This window comes from Balaenoptera ricei, chromosome 12 (assembly GCF_028023285.1).
Source record: "Balaenoptera ricei isolate mBalRic1 chromosome 12, mBalRic1.hap2, whole genome shotgun sequence".
Classification (NCBI taxonomy): domain Eukaryota; kingdom Metazoa; phylum Chordata; class Mammalia; order Artiodactyla; family Balaenopteridae; genus Balaenoptera; species Balaenoptera ricei.
This window is the reverse complement of record NC_082650.1, coordinates 88750819-88772404: the sequence shown is the minus strand read 5'-3', so window position 1 is coordinate 88772404 and position 21586 is coordinate 88750819. Positions and strand designations below refer to the sequence as shown.

Sequence of the window (21586 nt, the reverse complement as noted above, 5' to 3'; positions counted from 1 at the left end):
TCTCTTTAAGTATATCATTCCACTCCCTTCTGGCTTGCAGAGTTTCTGCTGAGAAATCAGCTGTTAACGTTTTGGGATTTCCCTTGTATGTTATTTGTCATTTTTCCCTTGTTGATTTTCATAAGTTTTCTTTGTCTTTAATTTTTGTCAGTTTGATTACAATGTGTCTCAGCTGTTTCTCCTTGGTTTTATCCTAACTGGGACTCTCTGTGCTTCCTGGACTTGGGTGGCTATTTCCTTTCCCATGTTAGGGAAGTTTTGGACTATAATCTCTTGAAATATTTTCTCAGGTCCTTTCTCTCTCTCTCCTCCTTCTGGGACTCCTATAATGTGATTACTGGTGCATTTAGTGTTGTCCCAAAGGTCTCTTAGGCTGTCTTCATTTCTTTTCATTCTTTTTTCATTATTCTGTTTTGTGGCAGTGATTTCCACTATTCTGTCTTCCAGGCACTTATCCATTCTTCTGCCTCAGTTATTCTGCTATTGATTCCTTCTAGTTTACTTTTCATTTCCGTTATTGTATTGTTCATCTCTGTTTGTTCTTTAATTCTTCTAGGTCTTTGTTAAACATTTCTTGCATCTTCTCGATCTTTGCCTCCATTCTTTTTCCAAAATCCTTGATCATCTTCACTATCATTATTCTGAATTCTTTTTCTGGAAGATTGCCTATCGCCACTTCATTTAGTTGCTTTTCTATGGTTTTACCTGATTCCTTCATCTGGGACATAGTCCTCTGCCATTTCATTTTTTCTCTCTTTCTGTGACTGTGGTTTTCATTCCACAGGCTGCAGGATTATAGTTCTTCTTGCTTCTGCTCTCTGCCCTCTGGTGGATGAGGCTATCTAAGAGGCTTGTGCAAGCTTCCTGATGGGAGGGACTGCTGGTAAGCAGAGCTGGGTGTTGCTCTGGTGGACAGAGCTCAGTTAAACTTTAATCCACTTGTCTGTTGATGGGTGGGGCTGGGTTCCCTCCCTGTTTGTTGTTTGGCCTGAGGTGACTGAGTGCTGGAGCCTACAGGCTCTTTGGTGAGGCTAAGGGCTCACACCATTGAGTCCTTCACAGAACTTCTGCTGCCAGTGTCCTTATCCCCACAGTGAGCCACAGCCACCCACTGCCTCTGCAGGAGACCCCCCAACCGTAGCAGGTAGTTCTGGTTCAGTCTCCTGTGGGGTCCCTACTCCTTCCCCCATGTCCTGGTGCACACAAGACTTTGTGTGTGCTCTCTAAAGTGGAGTCTCTGTTTCCCCCAGTCCTTTCAAAGTCCTGCAGTCAAATCCCACTGGCCTTCAAAGTCCGATTCTCTGGGGATTCCTCCTCCCATTGCTGGACCCACAGGTTGGGAAGCCTGACGTGGGGCTCAGAACCTTCACTCCAGTGGGTGGACTTCTGTAGTATAATTGTTCTCCAGTTTGTGAGTTGCCCAACCAGTGGTTATAGGGTTTGATTTTATTGTGATTGTGCCCCTGCTACTGTCTTATTGCAGCTTCCCCTTTGTCTTTGGATGTGGGGTATCTTTTTTGGTGAGCTCCAGTGTCTTCCTGTCAATGATTCAGCAGTTAGTTGTGATTCTGGTGCTCTCATAAGACGGAGTGAGCACACATCCTTCTACTCTGCCATCTTGAACCAATCTCCTATTACCAGTTTGAAAAATCAAAAATAATAATAGTAAAGACTACCGTGAGGAATTCAGAAGCAAAGCGATTGAATTATTAAGTAGCCATAAAGATGGAAATGTAGGACTGAAATAATCACTAACAGAATAGAAATAATGGGAGAATAGGGTTGGGTGGATAAAATGAGATAGAGAAAAGATTGGAATTGTTGGTTAAGGTTATATTTGCTTGGCCTCAGAAGTCAAACAATGGAGGGTATATTTGATTTAATATGAAAATGGATGGATTTTATGATGGACTTTTTTTTTTAGCAGAGAAGTAATATGTTCAGACATATGAAAGGTAGGATAATTTAGCTTAGGGAAAGACTCAGTAGAACCAGTTAGGAGACTATTTAAAAGAGTGTGATGATAGGTATTGAAGACCTGTTCCAGGCTCCATCTTGCCCAGAGGTAAAAAGGATAGATATGAGAAACATTACATAGCTAGTATTTAAAGGAACTGGAAATTGAAAATATAAAGAGGGGAAACAGTCACTGTGTCCATTTTTAATCTCTATCTTTGCAGTAACCCATCATAGCAACATTCTAATGATATTTGCTATTTTTTACAGACAAATCAAATGATTCTAGGAAAGATCTGTCCAGAGTTCCTAAGTAGTAAATATTAGAATTACATTTAACTCCAGGTTTTATGGCTCCAACTGTTCTTTAAACATAATATACTATTAAGATTTCCAGAGAGAATGCTTAGTAGGTAATTACTGAGTTTAATTTGCAATGTAAAGGGTTGTGGGTTTCAAATCAGATTTCGTACCTCAGATTTTGATTTGGAAGAGAAACAAAGAAGACTAGTTGAAAGGAAATAGCAACATGAGGTGTTCGTATTTAAATAAGATACCCAACTTCATGCCATATTTTTGAGATAGGGAAAGATTGAAGAAGAATGAAGATTGAAGAACAGGTGGGTTTCAAAATCATAGAGGTTAACCATAGGGTTAAATCATGGAGATGAAAATTAAGGATGCAAATAAAGGAACAGTATGAAAATAGAGAAAGGTGAGGTGAGCAAACCCAATCTGAACTCTATTTCTTCATGATCCATAAGAGCCCAGCAGATAAACGTGGATTTGTCATTCTAGAAAAAGGTAGCAAAAGGGTAGGCACAAGGTAAGGACTCTTCTGATATGGAAGGAAGATCAAGAGACTGGAATTGTTTTCCACCTGAATATGTTCTGGATCTGTCTAATCTGAACACCCTTTATATCCTTTATAAATGTTACCAGTAGCCTATGCTAGTGTGTACACACATTACAAGGTATTGTTATGCCTTGGCTGGGTGCCTTCCACTGACAATGCCAGGAAGGATGCTAATTAGTGCCAATTGTGAGAGCTGGTGTTGTGGTCTGGGCACATCTGTCTCCAAAGAGCGGGACTGAGAACAGTTCATTCCAGCTGTCAGATGGCAGTGATGTTATTAATTTACTACTGACTGGGCCACATTTAGTGCTGACCCAGACGTGAAAGACTGCCTTTCCTAGCTCTGATTAGCTGAGCCAGCCAAAGCCTTCTGTGCTATTTTTACTGCAAACAGAAAACATGTCTGAATGTTGTATTCCTCAAGGTTCAAGTCAATGTTGTGATGCTTTTGTTTGTGGGGAAGGATGAATTTTGTCTACGTGAGTTAGACCCTCACAGACATAGGTAGGTGTTGCCAAAATAACAGATAGGGAGCTGAGTTGAGTAGTCAGACGAAGTTTACCTTGGCGACCGTTGCTGCACCACACCCCTAGTGGAGAAACGTCTAAGTGCTCCTTGGTTTTGAGCATCTCAGCTGTGGTTTGCATTGCCAGCACCAAACTGAACACTGAATTCTATGACATTTTTTAAGGTAGACCTTATTAATTTCATTTCTCTTCAACATTTCACACTCCACCTGCTGAAGCAGACACTTTTGAGCCCAGGAGCTTCACTGTCTCTGTAGGTCAGGTAGTTGATTTACCTCATGCTGTTTGATACCAGTGTTTTCTATGGACTCTGTTGATGAACAGTTTAGGATGACTTCCAAGTGTGCCTAGCTTAATCCCATGACCTTACATGAGTTTAGAAGGACTCATTCAATAATTTGTTCATTAATTCTTTTGTCCAAAATATTGAGTACGTCTTCTAGGTACTGGAATGTAACAGTAAATAAAATACACAAAATCTCTTCTTTCACAAGTTCTAATGGGGGAAGCAGAAAAACAAATAAGCCAAAAGATAGATGCACAATGGTAGGTAAGGTTGAGCACTAAGAAGAAAGGTGAGATATTTTTTTTAAAAAGTGAGATACATAAATTAATACCTAAATAAATAGAAGGGTAAGATCATTGAGAATGACAAGGATACCATTTTAGATAAGAAGTCAGATAAGATCTCTCTGAGGAAATGACAAAAAGCATTTGGATCTCTGTGGGAAGACTGTTCCAGGCAAAAGGAAAAGCACATGCAAAGGCCCGGAGACAGGCCTGTACGAAATGTTGTTGAGGAAGATCAAAAAGACCAGAGTGACCAGAGCACAGTGAATCAGGGGGAAAGTGTTAGCAGTCTCCAGGAACCAGATCATGTAGGGCACACAGACCATGATGAAGCAGGGAGCTTTCCTGTGTGCAGTAGCTGTGCTGACTATGGTAGGCTTGTGTGAGTTCATTTGAATTTTTTTAAATGATTTTAAAAACTTTTAACCATATAGGCATATTTTTCAAGGCTTAGAAGATACATGAAAAAATGAGTCTCTGATGGCTTCAATTACATAAATAATAAGTTGAAAAGTTTAAATAAAAACCTAGGCAGGCCTGCCTCCAAAGCCCATTCCATCATATTCTGTCATAAAGCTCTAGTTAGAATATTGTAACTGAATTCACCCTACCAAACTTTTACAGTGCTGTGTTCTAAGGCTGTGAGGAAGGCAAGGAACCTACCCTCAAGGTTCGGAAAGACCACCCACAGAAGACATATAAGCAAATGATTATATTTAATTCAGTGTGATAGAATGGTTGATGTATATATGAATTAAGAGACAGCACAGACAAGGAGTTGATTAACCCTGTTTAGATATTTAGAAGAACCAGGACTATTTGAGTGGTGTATAAACATGAGACAATGTAAGGGAGGAGGTTAGCATATCCAGTGCAAAAATAGGATGTTATGGCACACATGACCTGAACAGGAAATTGCAAAGAGTTATCACTAGCTTAGAGGCAAGACTGAAGGTCAACCTGGTAGCACACATCATCGTGGTACACTAGCTGGCATCTACTGGAGGTCAGCATTCTTTCTGATTGGCCAACACAGTGTCTGCATCTTGATTAAGATGGGCATTGAGACCACAGAGATAAGCAAGGATTAGATCACTGATGTCTCACCCATCCTCTGGCTTTAGTCAGGGCTTGATGGCTGCCACTGAGGGGAGACAGGAGAGAAATGAAATAAGAAAATGGCAAGAAACAAACTCCCTATATATGTTATGTTTTTTTAACATAACACGATGGGAACAGAGAATGTCTCTGAAGATTTTTATTTTCCCAAAATATTTTTAGACAGAACTTTAGAGACTAGAGAAAAGTTAAATATCTGAAGTGTCAAGATAGCACTTTTTACAATCCATTTTAAAGAAAATTCCTAACTTTAGGATTCGCTCAGATTGACTGCCATACTTCAAAGGATTTGCTGGCACTTTTCTTAATGGGAAATTGATGATTATAGTTATTACACTTTAACCTTTCTAGCCCAGTCTTTCTCTGGTGTGTTAGTTCTTGGTTATTTCATGATCCTTTGATAAGTCGCTGTTATCATAAATTTAACAATGCGATGACAAAGACTAACCTTCTAGTAAACAAGTAAACGTATAACAGATCCATGCTATCACTTTACCTTCTCTTTCCTTAACATTCTTCCACATGAGAAGTTGCTTTTCTTCCCTTGGGCTGGAGGATAAACAAATATGAAAACTGACAGCATGTTTCCCTGGCCATCAAACTAATTTAAGCTTGCATCTCAATAGTTCATTCTGCTGCTGAAGACCTAGCTGAGAGGTTTTTGTTGTTGTTGTTGTTTATTTTTTTTTAAATAAAGCCAAAATAATCTAGCTTTCAGTCATGTCTGTCATAGTAGTCCTTTAAAGTTTAACTAAATGTCTTTCTTAAGCTAAATGTCCTCGTGAAAACTCTTTTTTATTTTTGCTGCTGTATAAAGATGTCTTTATTTTAAGAGGTAAGGCAAAAATTATTAACCTCAGCTTGTTAATATAAAAGGATATTTTGAAGTGTTTATAATCTCCCATCTCTGCTCACACCTCACTGAACAATCTCCCCAGTTTACCACGTGCAAAACTATTTTTTATTTTTTCAATTAAAAACGTAAATTAACACATGCTTTCTGCAAAGTATTAAATTATGTTTTCTGAAAACTAGAAAAGGCAAGTCCGTCAAGTCAGCCAAAGTGTGGACATGGGTGCAGAGGTCTATCCATGTGAGTTTGGGGTACACACAACTTAGTTCTGAAATCCTCCCAGGTCTTTTAGTGCTATTGGAATGTTGTCCCTGCAGTTTTCAGTACATTCGTTTGATGAATATATGTGAAGAAACAGTAGTGAAGATTCTGATGTTTATTCCATTCTTTTGACCATCACAGATCAAAGAACACCTTGCGAAAGGGCAGAGAATGCTGGCAGGTGATGGGATGTCCCAGGTCACCAAGACACTGCTGGATTTAACTCAGAGGAAAAACTTCTATGCAGGTGATCTTCTGATGTCCGTGGAAATCCTCAGGAATGTGACAGACACGTTTAAAAGGGCAAGTTACATCCCTGCATCTGATGGCGTCCAGGTAAGGGAGGTGATTCCATGAAGGAAAAACAAGTGAGCTTGGGATCCGTTGTGGTCCTGAGAAGCCAGTGCAGCCACCATGGGGGCTCCCTGGCCTGGAGGGGAAGTTGCTTACTCCTGGAAGGCATCCAGGCCGTGCTCAGCTGAGCTCTGGAAATGACCTCAGCTCCTTAGTCATTCTATATACCTCGGTGTCATCAACCGTAAAACGCACGTAATGCACCTCCAGGAGATAGGGAGTGAGAATGTGTGTGAAGTGATTTGAGTCCTCAGCAGAAAGGCACTATAGCAAATTCCAGGTCATAGCGTGGATATTTTATTCCCACATTTAATATCACCATCTTCCCATAGGAAACTATTAAAAGTACATTAAGCATAATGAAGGCACATTAACTATAGCATGCGGAGAAGACACACTTGAAGTTTTGTTTGGGGTTTTGTTATTAGAAGGGGGAAGGCCATGTTTAATTCTGTGGAACCATTGCCTGAAAATATCAGGCGAGTAGAGAACTGTTCTGGGTAGGAAAATAAGGAATTCAGTAACTCCCCACAGCATATTTTTCTTGTCATGGAAGACTTCTAGAAGAGCATCATTTATTTCCATAGTAAAGTTTAAGTATTCATCCAGTTTTAGAATTGCCTTTGCCATTAAGACAAAGCTTGTTGAATGGCAAAAAAGGCATATTTAATGCAACTCTAGTTTGCATTTCAGATAAACTCTTCTTGCGCCTAGGCTGAAATGTACGCCTGCCAAGAACGTTGAGTTGGCTTTTGCATTTCCAGCATAATGTTCTTCCTGTATCTTGGCATGAAGTTCATTAAATAAAGTTTTGGCAAAATTCCCACATCAGGTAGTCTTCTTTCAGCCCACTCTTCCTTTGGGAGTTTTATTTGCATTTCACTTGGAGAATTCAGAGGGTGGGTTTTTTGTTTTGTTCTTTGTTTTTCTTTTGTTTTGCTTTGCTTTGATCAGCTATTGAGGGAAAGAGGAATAGAAGGCTTTTTGGAATCATGGAATTATTCATAAATAATATTAAATGCCCTCATTTGTATAGAGGTGCATATAGTATTTAAATTATATGCATATACTGCTGAAAGTAGCTGCAATGAGAGTTAGTGGACTGCATTCTATATTATATCACCAGCGTCCAGGAATACATTTTTAATTATAAAAATACATTGTAGGGAGGGGAGGTGGAAGATTACTGTCATTTGAGCATTTCAGAGATGCATTTGTGAGGTTTTTTTGTTTTTATTTATTTTTTTTGGCCACACTGCATGGCTTGCCGGATCTTAGTTCCCCAACCAGGAATGGAGCCGGGCCCCTGACAGTGAAAGTGCCAAGTCCTAACCACTGGACCACCAGGGAATCCCCAAGATGCTTTTGTTTCTTTACAAAGAATGAAAGAGTTTTCCAGTTTTAAAAATGTACTAAGTAAGCCAAGTACAACCTTTCCCTGTAGTTCTGAGATACTTCTATCCATTGGCATTTACATTGAAAAATAGCATCTGAAGCCCTTGACATAAAATACAAGCTGTAATTTTGAAAAACCTCAGATCCTTGTGTTCACGGTTGAAACATCAGGCAGAAGGGTGCAGGCAGTGAGCTCTCAGGCCTCTTCGAACCCTCGTGAGTGTAGGGCTTTAAGATTTTTAGGTGCTGAAATTCAGGAAACTAAGATTCCCAGGTTGTATTGGGGACATATTATGATTGAGTTTCTCATTGGAGTGCACGGACTCCATGAACAATTAGTGTAACCACAGCCTTTGGCATGGACATCAGCTGGCTTGACTTAAATAGAGCAACGTGGCTGATGGTGGTGGTGTCCTTGTGGCATGGTCAGAAATACCTTCCTCTGTTTCTCTCCTACTCTCTCCTTAGTCCTCCACATGCGCACAGAATTCTCAGCAGGCTGGCGTGCTAGTCATTCACAAACAGGAGCTGTGTTTTTCTCTTTCACTGTCTTTATTAGTGTCTTTTCGGGCACCTGGAAACCTTCCTCTTCTGGAAGTCCTTCTTCTTCTGTCTCTGCCCGTCAAACTCCTGGCACAGCTCCAGCAAGTCTTTCTGATTGCCAGAACTGCAAGCCCCAAACTCCATCTGAAAATGACCTTTCTCATCTCTGAAATTCTAGAGGACTTTGTACCACTTTTATTCTACTTTCCACAAACAATTTTATACAAATCTTTTGGATGTATTTGTTGTCTTTGCTTGATTACAGCCTTACTGCGACTTCAGTCCTCCACTTTCAAGGGCTCTGGGCACTTCTGATCGGCTAGCACCTCAGGCTTCACATGGAGTAAGCTAAATTCATCTTGAGTGCCACATTTTCTTGTATTTTCTACTTTGCCTTGTAGAATTAGTGGTCCGTAGGCTAGAACTGTAATGTCATCTTGACTTTTCCCTTCTCTTCCTTTCCTGTTGGGTCAGCCTACGCAGTACCTCTTCCATCCGTCTTTCCTCTCTCTTCCCACTGCTGTTTCCCTCTCTTGGCCTCCAGTTACCCCAGCCTCCATTATTTCCATGGCCTCTTTCCTTTCATCCTCCCTCAGATCCTTACCAACATCCTTACTCATCTTGTACACCATGGTCCTATTGGCTGTCCTAGGACAGCCCTGATTCTGTCACTCCTCAGTCAGAAATCTTCAGCGGGGCTCCAAGGTCTCCTCAAAGACAACCCGAAGCCTGTGTCTTGGTTTCTAGTACGCCCGCCGTACGTAGGTCACCTGCCTTTCCAGCTGTGTGCATGGACTACTCTTTCCCTTCACAGACTTGGAGCCAAGTGAACTACTTCCTGCTTCCTGGATGCACCGTGTGTTCTTAGCTCCGGGCCTTCGCTTCCTCTATGCCTTCAGACTGGCTTGTCTGTCTCCGTCTCCTAAATCAGTCTCTTGGTACAGACTCTGGGCCTCTGAATTCCAGCAGCACTTTTCCTCCTGCATCTCTTTATGTCTTGAGTAATTAGTACTCATCTGCAGATCTTTGAGAAAGAAGAAATATCCCTGATCCACCTTTGGATACTAGCTGAGCTCCAGGTCCTCCTGCCCCCAAACAGGAGTCTTGACTATAGAAGCTGCTCAACAAATGTTTGTTGAATTAATTAACAACAAAATTAATAACTACATAGATACCACCATAGAGCTTTTTTTAATCCTTTTTTTTTTTTAAACTGGGAAAAGAACAAAGACCAAAGAGATATTAAGAAAAACTATTTAAAGAGAATACATTCTTTTAAATCTAGTTATGTGCAAGACATTTTATGTAAAATGCCTGGTGATGCTGGATTCAGTAAACAATTGCTTTAATACATTGATGAAAGTGAGATAGTATAGCTACACCCTGTTAAAATTGGGGGAAAAAATAAAGTGTACTTTTATGTCTTGGAAGGATGAAACATAGTAATAGTTTTATTTTGGGAAACTGGTAGAAAATTACTCCAAAAGTCCCTTCCCTTCAGGCATATTCTTTCCAAACCTTGGGGCTTGGTCATATGTCCAAACCTCTGCCCGTATTGGTCCTCTATGTAATTTATTCTTCCCATTTCCAATCTGATGCAAAAGTCCTTCAAGATCCAGCTCAAAAATCATTCCTACTCAAAAGTCTTCTCTTCAGATCTCAGGCAGAATTCAGTGTTTTCCTAATTGTCTGGTCTTTTTGAAACCTTGTAAATATCCCTACTAGAGCAGGTCTCTCACATAACATTGTAGTTATTTGTTTTCAGGCCTCCCTTCAGCAGCAAATGTTAAGCTTGTGGAGAGACAATTAGGTCCCTGGGGCTTAGCTTGGCACTTGGAGCATAGTAGACATGCAAATATTTGTTCAAGTAATTAGTGAATATGAGTAATGTAGTAATATTTGAGGAATTTACTTCACAAAAAACTAAGAAGAGTACTCTGAACATCCAATTAAGAGAAAGGAAGAAAAGGAGAGGAAAAGTTGTCTTTTTTTCCACCCCTGGGAAAATTCATACTGAGTCTCATTCTATCAGCGGAGGATGAACTCACGACACCCACACCAGCAACTTGACAAAGTTGAATCAGACACGCAAGTTGAAATTCCAGTTTGTCCAATAAATATCCTGATGTCTTCAGATACATTACTTAATCTTTCTCTACCTTATTTCTTCATATCTAAAGAAGAAATAGTAGTACAGTCTATTCTCTTTAGTCACGGTAGTTATATTCTTTAAAATGAAAGAATACTGAATCATTTACTCATAGGGAAACTACAGGATGGGTTCCTTCAAGAATCTGTCATATAATTTTCATCGACCAATTAATACATGACCTGTTTTATGTGTGTTTCCATTATTGTTATACGTATAACTATATATGTTATTATTATATATACATTGTGTATATATATATATATATATATATATATATATATAAACTCATGCCTTATCTAACACACATATTTTCTCTATAATGCATAACACAGCCTTCTTGGGTTTACGAATACTAGATGGACCTCCAGCACTATGCTGATGGCCATTCTCAACAAGAGAATTTACCAACAAAAAATATGGAAAGAAACCTGAGTATTCAATAGACCATGAAAAGGGCATGTTTACAGTATATGAGCTGAAACCAAAACTCAGAGCATGGCCATGTGACCTGAGCTGGGTGCTTGTACATGGGGTGACTCAAATTCACCACTGTGCGTGTCCTTGAAGCTATGAGCTTTGATTTGGGGGTTACAAATAAATTTTAGTGAGGAGTTGAATTTGCAAATATGGAATCCATGAGTAATGAAGTTCGATGGTAACTATTTTCCAGTGTTGTTGTGAGGCTTAGAAGTAATTCAGGTTAAATACGTAACAACCCATACATGACGGTATTTGTGAGTCGACCAGCAGAGAGTAGGTGCTCTGTAATGCCCTTAGTTCTGGCATTGTAACTCTTAACATAAAAGTAAAAGATGGGCCTTGCTCTCAAGCTGCTTACAACGTCATTGAAGGAAAAGATAACTCATGAATGAGGCTAGATCGGTAATGAGGAAGAGAGATATGAGTTCAGTGTCTCACTTCCAGGAACTCTCAAAACATAGAATCTGAACTGCAGCAATAAGAAAAGATTCATGGGAGCCTTAGGCCTTGAGATAGAATTTGGAGAAACAAGCTGGGTGCAGAAACAATAATCAAACTCCAGTCAAAGCCACAGAAATGGTATGAGTGTGGCACATTCAAAAGACCACAGTTGGTAAAAAATGGGATTCACATTGAAAAATGTCAATCGTGAAGGCAAGAGAATCAAAGCTAGAGGGAGAGTTTGGATGCTATTCTCTATAAGCAAAGTTACTAAATGTGAGTGCTGTTTTTGGAAAGATGGTCTGGCCGAGGTGGATAAGGGCGATTAGTGAGTAACGGAAGACTGGGGGAAAGAAACCCATGAAAAGGCTACAGCAATGACCTAGAGGTTGGAAAAAAGAAAGCATGTTTCAGTGACAGTGGACCAGAAAAGCAGGCATGATCCACTTAATGGAATGAAAGACAGGCCCCTGAGACAGCTTATATTTGGGGGTAAAGAAAGAAAAATTGGAAAGAATACATATATGGAGTATACACAGAGACTCCTTGTTTAAATTTGCCCTCAAACTTCCTGGATGCAAGGATTTGTCTCTTTTCAGGCATCCTTTTGTTCCCTGACAAAACTTCTATTGGTCTAACTCAGTGTTTTCCTAATGTTTTTGACTATGACCCACAGTAAGGCACACAGTTTACATCAATATATAATTGAAAACTAGACTTTTACAAAATAATATTTCCCTCTTCTGTGGGTAATGCACTCTTGTATTTTCTAGGCTTTCCTATTTGGTTATGAAAAGTCGATCATGACCCTCAAACAGGTCGCCACTCAATGTTTGAAAATCACTTGTTTGTCTAACATGTTCTCTAGGCTTGAAAATTCATTTCCCAATGATTAAGATTAAATAGGAAGCTCAAAACTCAGCTTCCAATTTCTTTCTTAAAGGCAAACTACATTCTAAATAAAATTCTCAGAGTTAGGTGATCAAGAAATTAAACTGAAAGCAGAGTTGGTGATTTCGGATAAGCCAAGCATCTTCTTTCCTAAAACACTTGACAGGCAAGCATGTATGTTGGATATTTCTCATGCTACCCATCAAGCACTAGGTGAGGATCCTTGAGTATTATTTCTCTGATGCTTTCAGCGAGAGATGCTTTTACGTTTTGTATACAAAAGAGTGGTCTGATAAATGGGGAAGCAGTTATGGCTGTGACAATCCAAAGCCGTCATGTAATGCTGAAACTAATTCTCTTGACTAAGTAAGATCTAGTACGGGCCCTTTAGGTTTGGAATTGTAGTATAACTCTAGCCTACAAGACAGTACCTTATGGCTTGAGATCCTCTGCTTAAAGAACATTGTGCAGCAGAAGATTAATAATTTCCTGGAAAGTAAGTAGGAGAGGTAGGGAAGGAAAGCGTGATGACTCAGAGTGCCTGCTCGTGGTCAAAATCCCGAGCTTCTGGTCAGGGCTCTGCTACTTGTTAACTATCTGATGCTGGCCAGGTGACTGGACCTCCCTGTGTGGCCATTTCTCTTCCACTGTATTGGATGCTGGTACCCATGCACAGTGCTGACGTGAGGGTTGAGTTACTGTGTAAAACTTATACAGCACATGGCACACAGTAAAAGCTCAAGGAACATGGTGATGACCCTTATGATCTGGGAAGGTGAGATTCTGGTGGAGCAAACACCTGAAGCATCTCTGGACCACAGGTGTCTGCTGCCAGGGCAGACGTGTATTTTGCTATCGCTCCTGGGAACAAAGGAAGGTCAAATATTCTTCATGGCACCACCTATGCAAGAATGGGCCACTGCTTTTTTCCCACTCTTTTTTTCCCCCACTCTTAGTAGAGGAGAAGGGCAGGGAATGTATCAAGGAGAATGGAAGTCAGAAAAGAAGTGTTAGTCCTTAAGGCGGGTACCACAAAGCCATTTCAAAGTTAGCCAGCAAGTGGATGAGAGGATGGCTTGAATCAATAGCCAGGATTCCTGGATCTGTGGGAACCAAGTTGAGCCCAGGATGGCAACTCCCAGCTGACAATCGCTCCAAGTCACAAATGGCAGTCATTTCAATGCTTCCAGCCTGAGACGGTTCCCTATTCCTTCTCTGTGGTAGAGAGAACGTGTACAACTAAAAGCTCTTTCTAGGTAGTGTTGAGAATGTGCCCTTATTATAAGATGGAAAGAAGAAATTCAACACCAAATACCTGCGTGAAATGGGTGAGATATTAATAAACACATCTTGCTTCACCCATCAACGTGAGTAAATCCTACCATGAACAAAATTTGGAAGATGGCTGCAGGCTGAGAGGAACTGAGGATGTCCGTAGGTGAATACAGAGTATTCACAAAGATGGGGGAAAAAAGAAGGGCGACTAAGAAGGTCAGGTGTTTGTGGAATGAAGCCTATCAACTGGTACATGCCATGTGATGTACATGAATGACTTTGGTGGAGCTTAAGAAAAATATGATAAAGCATCTGATAGGTAGTTTTGTCGTTTCAGAATCCCTCATTATTTCCATCAGAGTTAAGAAAATGTTGAGATTTGCATGTGCACAGTGTACAGGTCGTCTTCTATTGTGATTCCATTTATTATTAAATTTTTCTTTTAAAAAATTAGGGGGGAATGTATCAGTTTGCAGGGCTGCCATAATAAATACCACAGACTGGGTGGTTTAAACAACAGAAGTGTACTGTCTCCCAGTTCTGGAGGCTGCAGGTCCAAGATCAAGGCGTGGGCAGGTCTGCAGGCAGCCGCTTTCTCCCTGTGGCCTCACATGGCCCTTTTCTCTGTGTGTCACCCCTGATGATTTTGTGTGTCCAAAATGCCTCTTCTTACAGGAACACCTGTCAAATCAGATTAGGACCCAGCCTCATTTTAACTTAATTACCTCTTCAAAGGCCCTGTCTTCAAATACAATCACATTCTGGGGTACTGAGGGTTAAGGGCTTCCGCACATGGATCAGGGGCAGACACAATTCAGCACAGAATAGGGGATCTTGAAGGAACTGTGAGAATTTCCCTTTAGGCAAGGAAGGTATGTGCCAGGCATCTTCCCAGGGACAGGACCGCTATGGCTCTGCTTTCAGCATCCCAGGGGTGAACCTGTGATGTGTGTGTGTTTCCTGCCCAGGTGGCCCTTCAGTGTATCAGCCAGGCCTGCCCAAATGTGGTGATCCCTTCTTACCTCATGCCTTGTCTGGATTTGAGGAAGATTTTGCCACACTTGTTATGATGTTTTTATGATTAGCTGCTCTGCAGGGCTCCCTCTTGGGAATAATTGATGATCATATTTAATCATATTAGCATCACTAACTGTTTTACCCTTCATCTGTAAAGCAGCACCAAGCTTGGCCCCCTAAGTGCTGACAATAGATGCTGCTTCTCTCCACTCCCCCATCCCAGTTGTCACCTGCACCTCAAAGCAGACCCACTCTCTGCTTGCTCTCTCTGGAGCCCTCCATCCTACACTTGCCCTGGAAAGACTCGTAGCATTGTGTAGAAAGTTGCCCATCCAAGCAGCTCCAAAACTCCACAGGTGGAGCTGTCTTCCATCTCGGCAGAGCAGTGAGATTAGTGGGAAAGGCAGCCTGAGATTCCTGGACCCCTGTTCCATGTTGTTTCCAAAATGAGTCAGAGCTTCTGTGATATCTGTGACTAAAACGAGAAGAAAAAACAAAGATGTCCTTAAAGACTCTGGGTTTTTTTCTCCTAAACTAGTGAACGTTAGGGAATATATGCTTCAATAATCTGCTCTCACACCCTCTGGATCTGGCCTATGACACTGGTCTGTCTGGCACAGCCCCGCCCTGTTGGCAGGAGCCCTCTGACCACAGCCTTCCAGGCTGGTGACCCAGCCTGCTGGGGACCCCATGGCTGACCTTCTGACCCTGATACCCCAATCCCTTTGTCCCCCCATTGATCCTCTGGTTTTCCGGTGCATCAGCTTCTTGTCTCTGAATCATATTCTCCATATATCTTGGTCTCTGATGCCTTCCAGGGGACGTCCTTAATTATCACCTGCTGCTTCCTGAATCCTTGAGGGTTTCTCATTGCCAATGGCCAGTTGATGTGCTTCTAGGATAGGTATTCTAGACAAAAGATTAAACCAGAGTGACGTGACTTTTTGTCCTGATCCGTTGAGAGACCACCTATTAAAAAAAATAGGCAAAGCACTCTTTAGGGATTATTTAGCTTTAAAAAATACAGTAGAACAAGCCTAAGATTATTTGTGTAATAATATTCCTCTTACTCAATTTTATTTCTGTACACTTTCTTGACTGGGAGGCTAAGAAGTAGAGTCATAGTCCAATCACAGGGATCGGACATCAGTTATCCAGGCCCTAATCTGTAACCTGGGTGTGTTCCTGGTTTTGCACATCTCACGTGCAAGTGTCATCACCCAAATGCATGGAGGCTAAAAAAATACAGGAGACCAAGGCATTGTATCTTGGACTCTCTTTGGGTTTTCACCTTGCTGCGGACTTGGTCCATCTCATCTGACTTAACCTCCCCACTGCAGAGTCCTTCTGCCCCCCTTCCTACTTCCTTATCCCTAAGCCCTCATCTCCCTCACCTGGCCCTCTTCCTGTCTATTTTATCACCAGTGTTTTAACTTTGAGTTCATCCCATTCAGCTCTGTTCCTGGTCATTTTAGTTTTCCCCCCAAAGGCTCCAGGTTTCAACTAGGATTAAGGATTCACAAGTTTTGACCTTTTGAGCTTCAGGCTTGTAGGGACAGCGGCAGCGGGGCGTCTGCTCTCAGCTCTATCCCAGGCCCCTCACGCTCGGCCGGAACAGAGCTGAGCCCACCGTGCCCGGGCACACGCAGCTCTGCTGTGTCTTCTGCGTGTTCAGCAGAGCTGTGTGTCCTCTAGGAACCAGGACCTGGTCCCGGTTCTGCCCTCTCCCTCCGCCACCACGACACCTTGTTCCCTAATCAAGCCAGCAGACAACACGGGCTCCTTTCTGACCTCCCCATTTTCACTCTCACAGTCCTGTACTCTGTTTTCCACTCAGCAGCCAACGTTAGATTTTTATTTTTCCTGAAACTCGTGTCACATAACTATGGTGGGATCCAGGCCCCTCTCTATCTGAGCCCCTGCCTCTCTTTTTCATCCTGTATTAATATTCTCCCCCACCCCCTCTCTAGCTCCCTGCTCAAGGCCATGCCAGCTGCATTGCTTCCTCTCTGTTTGTGTTCCTTCGCCCCACTGTTGTTCTGGGGCTCTCTTCGTCGGGCCTGCACATGACTGCCGCCTTCATCACTCTGTCCTCAGCTCAGATGTCACCTCCTCAGAGAGGTCTTTCCTGCTGACTGTTCCTCCTGAAGCAGCCTTGTGCACACACACACACGCACAAATGCACATACACACATACACACACCCACATGCACACATCCACACAGTCACACACACACACATCCACACGTGCACAATTACACATACAAACACACATACACATATATACACATAAACACATACACACAAACACACATACACATGTCCACACAGATACCCACATATACACATACACACGCACATACACAAATACACACACCCACATGCACACGTCCACACAGTTACACACACACACACACACATATACACATACAAATGCATACACACATATACACACGTGCACAATTACACATACAAACATGCATACACATATATACACATACACACGTCCACACAGATACCCACATATGCACATACACACGCACATACACACACCCACATGCACACGTCCACACAGATACCCACATATACACACACACAAACACATACACACATATACACACGTGCATACATACACATACAAACACACATACACACATATACACGTAAACACATACACACAAACACACATACACATGTCCACACAGATACCCACATATACACATACACACGCACATACACACATACACACACCCACATACACATGCCCACACAGGTGCACACACACACACACAGCCCTCCCCTGCCCAGTCCCTCCTGGCCCCATACACTATTTTATTTTTGATTCATCACCTTAAGTCATGTTTTAAATTATTACTTATTATTAAATGTCCTTTCTTTACACACCACAGTGTAAGCTCCGTGAGGGCAGGAACCCTCGTGTGTCTTGCTCACTGTTGCGTTCCCTGCACTCAGAAAAGGGCCAAGTACACAGTAGGTGCTCAGGAAATATTACTGAAGGAGTGAGTGCCTTTCTGCCTCTCAAGTATCCCCTGGGTCTTTCCTCACCTCCACCCTCACGCCCACTTCTGTCCTCACTGTCTCTCACTTGGGGTCTTGGTAAACTCTCCCCGGGATGTTCCCTTCCCCAGCCTTCTTCCTCCCCAAAGCCCCCAGATTTGCTGCCTGGAGTGTATTTTTCTCTCTCTCCCGATGCCCTCTGCTGCTGAACAAGGTAGCCCTCGCTCCATTAGGGATGGGGTCCACTGTGTTTGGCAAAGAACGAGCTGTGTGTGGAAGAGGAGATCCCTTCCTTGGGAGGGGACCAGGACCTAACATCGTCCACTGTGTCCTCTACTTGTGAGGCCCTACAGTTTCTCAAAAGTGGGTGTCTGTGACCAGGATGGCCTTGAGACTTCAAAATGCCATTCAAATAGGGAGAGTGAGATCCCGTATTTAATCAGGATAACCAGCTTTCTGATCTGTAAAAATAAGCACCCTATCTCCTTCCCTGGACCTACAAGAACCCTGGGTATAGAGCAGAGGAAGGTGTTGAAAGGAGGCCACACGTTAGGTGGGTACCACGTATCCATGATTTTTAATTCCCACAGTGCTTATCCTATGGTCTTCTACACAGTAAGCATGCAGTCAGTCAACTTGAAATATTTGAGTATTTACATTTTCCTATGCCTCGTGCTGTACCCTGGGGGCATGGGAGTGAACCAAATGGAAACAATCCCAGCTAAATTATAAACTGGTAGAGAAAAAGCCCTAAACTGATCATCATACAAACACATTGTAATTAGGAATTGTGATATACTTCAAAAGAAATCTACACAGTGCAACTGCAACTCCGCACGTTTGCTGCCCTGTGAGTGTCTCCCTTACAGTTGACTGCTGCCTGCATTACATTAGGGTGAAGGAGCACTTATTCGTCCTTGGATGAGTGCACAGTAGTTTTGCTGGGTTGCTCATGCATGGATGTAGAGGCCGGGAGAGTCAGAGACCATCGTACTAATAATTCCCCAGGTACTGGGGAAAGCTGACTCTCAGAACAGGGAGCAAGGGTCCCTTCTGGTCAATAGAACTTCTTCCTTCACGTCTTATTCTTGTAGGTGATTACTTCCAGGAATGGGCTGTTTCTTTTTTCCATGGATTTTTGGCAAAGCATGAATGATGACAGTGTTGGTAAATGAAAAATAAAAATTTTCACTACTCAAAATCAGAAACATAAAGAGACTGTGCAGACTTTGTATACTTACAGGGTGGTGATGTGAGAAAGCCTTTCTGGGGAAATGGCATGTAAATCTAGATGTGGAGGACAAAAAAAGGGTTATTCAAGTAAAGAACAGGAAGTAAAGCGGTTGAAGAAAGGGAGCAGCATTATATAGGTCTGGAGACTGGGCAGAAACAGGTTTGGGATGCATGGAGAAGTCTGCTGAGCCTGGAGTAGAGAGAGTGGGAGACAGGATCGCTCAAGAGAGAGTGGGGAGACAGGAAGGGGCTGGATCACGCTTGACCTGCAGCTGCCAACTGCTCTCTGGATTAGGGATGCATGAATGTCCTGGGCTGTGCCATTTTAATCCTAATGGTGTGTCCCTGCTTCCTTGCTTAGCCTTTAAGCCTCTCTTATGATCCCTCTATATTTCAAGTCAGAACCACCACCATTCCTGAAAGCTTTCAGTTCTCCTTATTAACTCTGTTCCTTGGGGCCTGTCTCTGCCTCTCAGTGCCCAGGCATTTGCTGCTTGGTTAGGAGGAGGAGAACACGTTTCTTGTGGCTTAGATATCTCAGATCATGAGCCTAATCTACAACTCTCTTTCAATAAGAAATTCAGCAAAAGTACATGCTAAGATGTGCTTCAATATATTTATAGAAAATTGTATACAGTCCTTGAGAAATTTGTCAAGTGGAAGCCAACCAGATATAGAAAGAAGAATTACATACTTATCGCTTTTCATAAAATTGAGTGTCCTGACTGGTGTGAGGTGATACCTCATTGTAGTTTTGATTTGCATTTCTCTAATGATTAGTGATGTTGAGAATTTCTTCATGTGCCTCTTGGCCATCTGTATGTCTTCTTTGGAGAAATGTCTATTTCGGTCTTCCACCCATTTTTTGATTGGGTTGTTTGGTTTTTTGTGGTTTTTTTTGATATTGAGCTCCATGAGCTGTTTGTATATTTTGGAGATTAATCCTTTGTCCGTTGCTTCATTTGTAAATATTTTCTCCCATTCTGAGGGTTGTCTTTTGTCTTGTTTATGGTTTCCTTTGCTGTGCAAAAACTTTTAAGTTTAATTAGGTCCCATTTGTTTATTTTTGTTTTTATTTTCATTACTCTAGGAGATCTGTCATACAGAGTGAAGTAAGTCAGAAAGAGAAAAACAAATATTGTATATTAACGCATGTATGTGGAATCTAGAAAAATGGTACAGATGAACCTATTTCCAGGGCAGGAATAGAGATGCAGACGTAGAGAACAGACTTGTATAGACATATATACACTACCAGGTGTAAAATAGCTAGCTAGTGGGAACCTGCTGTATAGCACAGGGAGCTCAGCTCCGTGCTCGGTGATGACCTAGAGGGGTGGGAGGGTGGGAGGGAGGTCCAAGAGGGAGAGGATATATGTACACATATAGCTGATTCACTTCGTTGTACAACAGAAACTAACACGACATCATAAAGCAATTATACTCCAATAAGAAAGAAAATCGAGTGCCCTTTTAGTCTCACGTGGCCAAATCTAGGACTTGCACTTTGAATGGGGCAGAGGCAGCGATGTTTCTCTTTACGACACGCGTTCGCTGTGCTGATTTTCATAATACTTCCTGCCGAGGAAAACCAGAGTCCTGCTTCCTGCCCATGGTGTCCCACAGCCGTTTGCTCAGGGTCTCCCACGTGGTGAGTGTCTCATCATCACAACACTGAAACCCCTCCCAGCAGAGGACGTTCTTAGGAAGGAGAGCTTTCTGCTGAACAAATCACGGGCCATAATGTGGCTATAAATACAAATCATGCAGCCAGTCGTGAAAAGATAACACAAAGGGAATAAAATCATAAAGCTGCCATATATTGAGCACTTAGCGTGTGTCAGATACTGTGCTGAAAATTAGCTCTGAGCTTCACAGCTGCTCTGCCCTGCAGGTGTTAACATCTCTGCCTTACAGGCTAGATAGAGAACGTAGGCGGAGGTGGGCAACGTTAGCCCCAATACCACACAGGTTATAAATGTTGGGGGAATTTTTAAAGCAGGTCTGCCTAGTTCAAGCTCCAAACTCAGACTCTGCCAAGGACACTCAATTTTTCAAATCAGTCTAGGCCGTAGAGATCAGGACTTGATCAAAACAAAACAGAAACCTGTCAGATGCAATTCAGGGGCTAAGGGGCTTGATCCACAAATCATCAAAAGAGAGGTCTGACCATAGGTAACAGAGCTCTTGAAAAACTCTAGAAGTTGTGCATCTGCTGCCGTGGAAGTTGCTTTATACTTTTCTCAAAAATTCAGTCAAATGGCCTGAAAGGTTATGAGTCCCCTCTTCAAAATGCTGTTCTGTTTGGTTCTGCTTTGTTCCGTCTGTCAGTCTGATATTTGAGCAAATGTATAAGTGAATCGATATATCGAAGTACATTTTTTTCAATGTGTGTGAGACAGATTAGAGCAGGGTCAACTCAGAGGAATGATGCTTGAGTCTTGTTGGAGAAACCGAGGTGTACTGGTTTTGTGATTTCATTGTTTCCTTTAAGTTAGGACTTTATTAACCACCTGCTGTGGGCAAGGCATTGCATGGGATGAGGGTACACTGAGGAACAAGCAAAGCTCGGTATCCCCGTAAATGCCCCTCCCCCTCCCCCATCTGGGACGTTGAGGCTTAGCCCCTGTCCCCCTACACGAACC

At 42.1% G+C, this 21586-nt stretch overlaps 1 protein-coding gene across 1 annotated transcript in view; it reads left to right on the top strand.

The window, feature by feature from the left end:
• Window positions 1–21586, top strand: part of ADGRB3 (adhesion G protein-coupled receptor B3) — an 802747-nt gene that overhangs the window by 375297 nt on the left and 405864 nt on the right. Inside the window, exon 9 of the mRNA XM_059942117.1 lies at window positions 6284–6478. Coding sequence (XP_059798100.1) covers window positions 6284–6478 — 195 coding nt within the window. The remainder of the gene's footprint in view (window positions 1–6283; window positions 6479–21586) is intronic.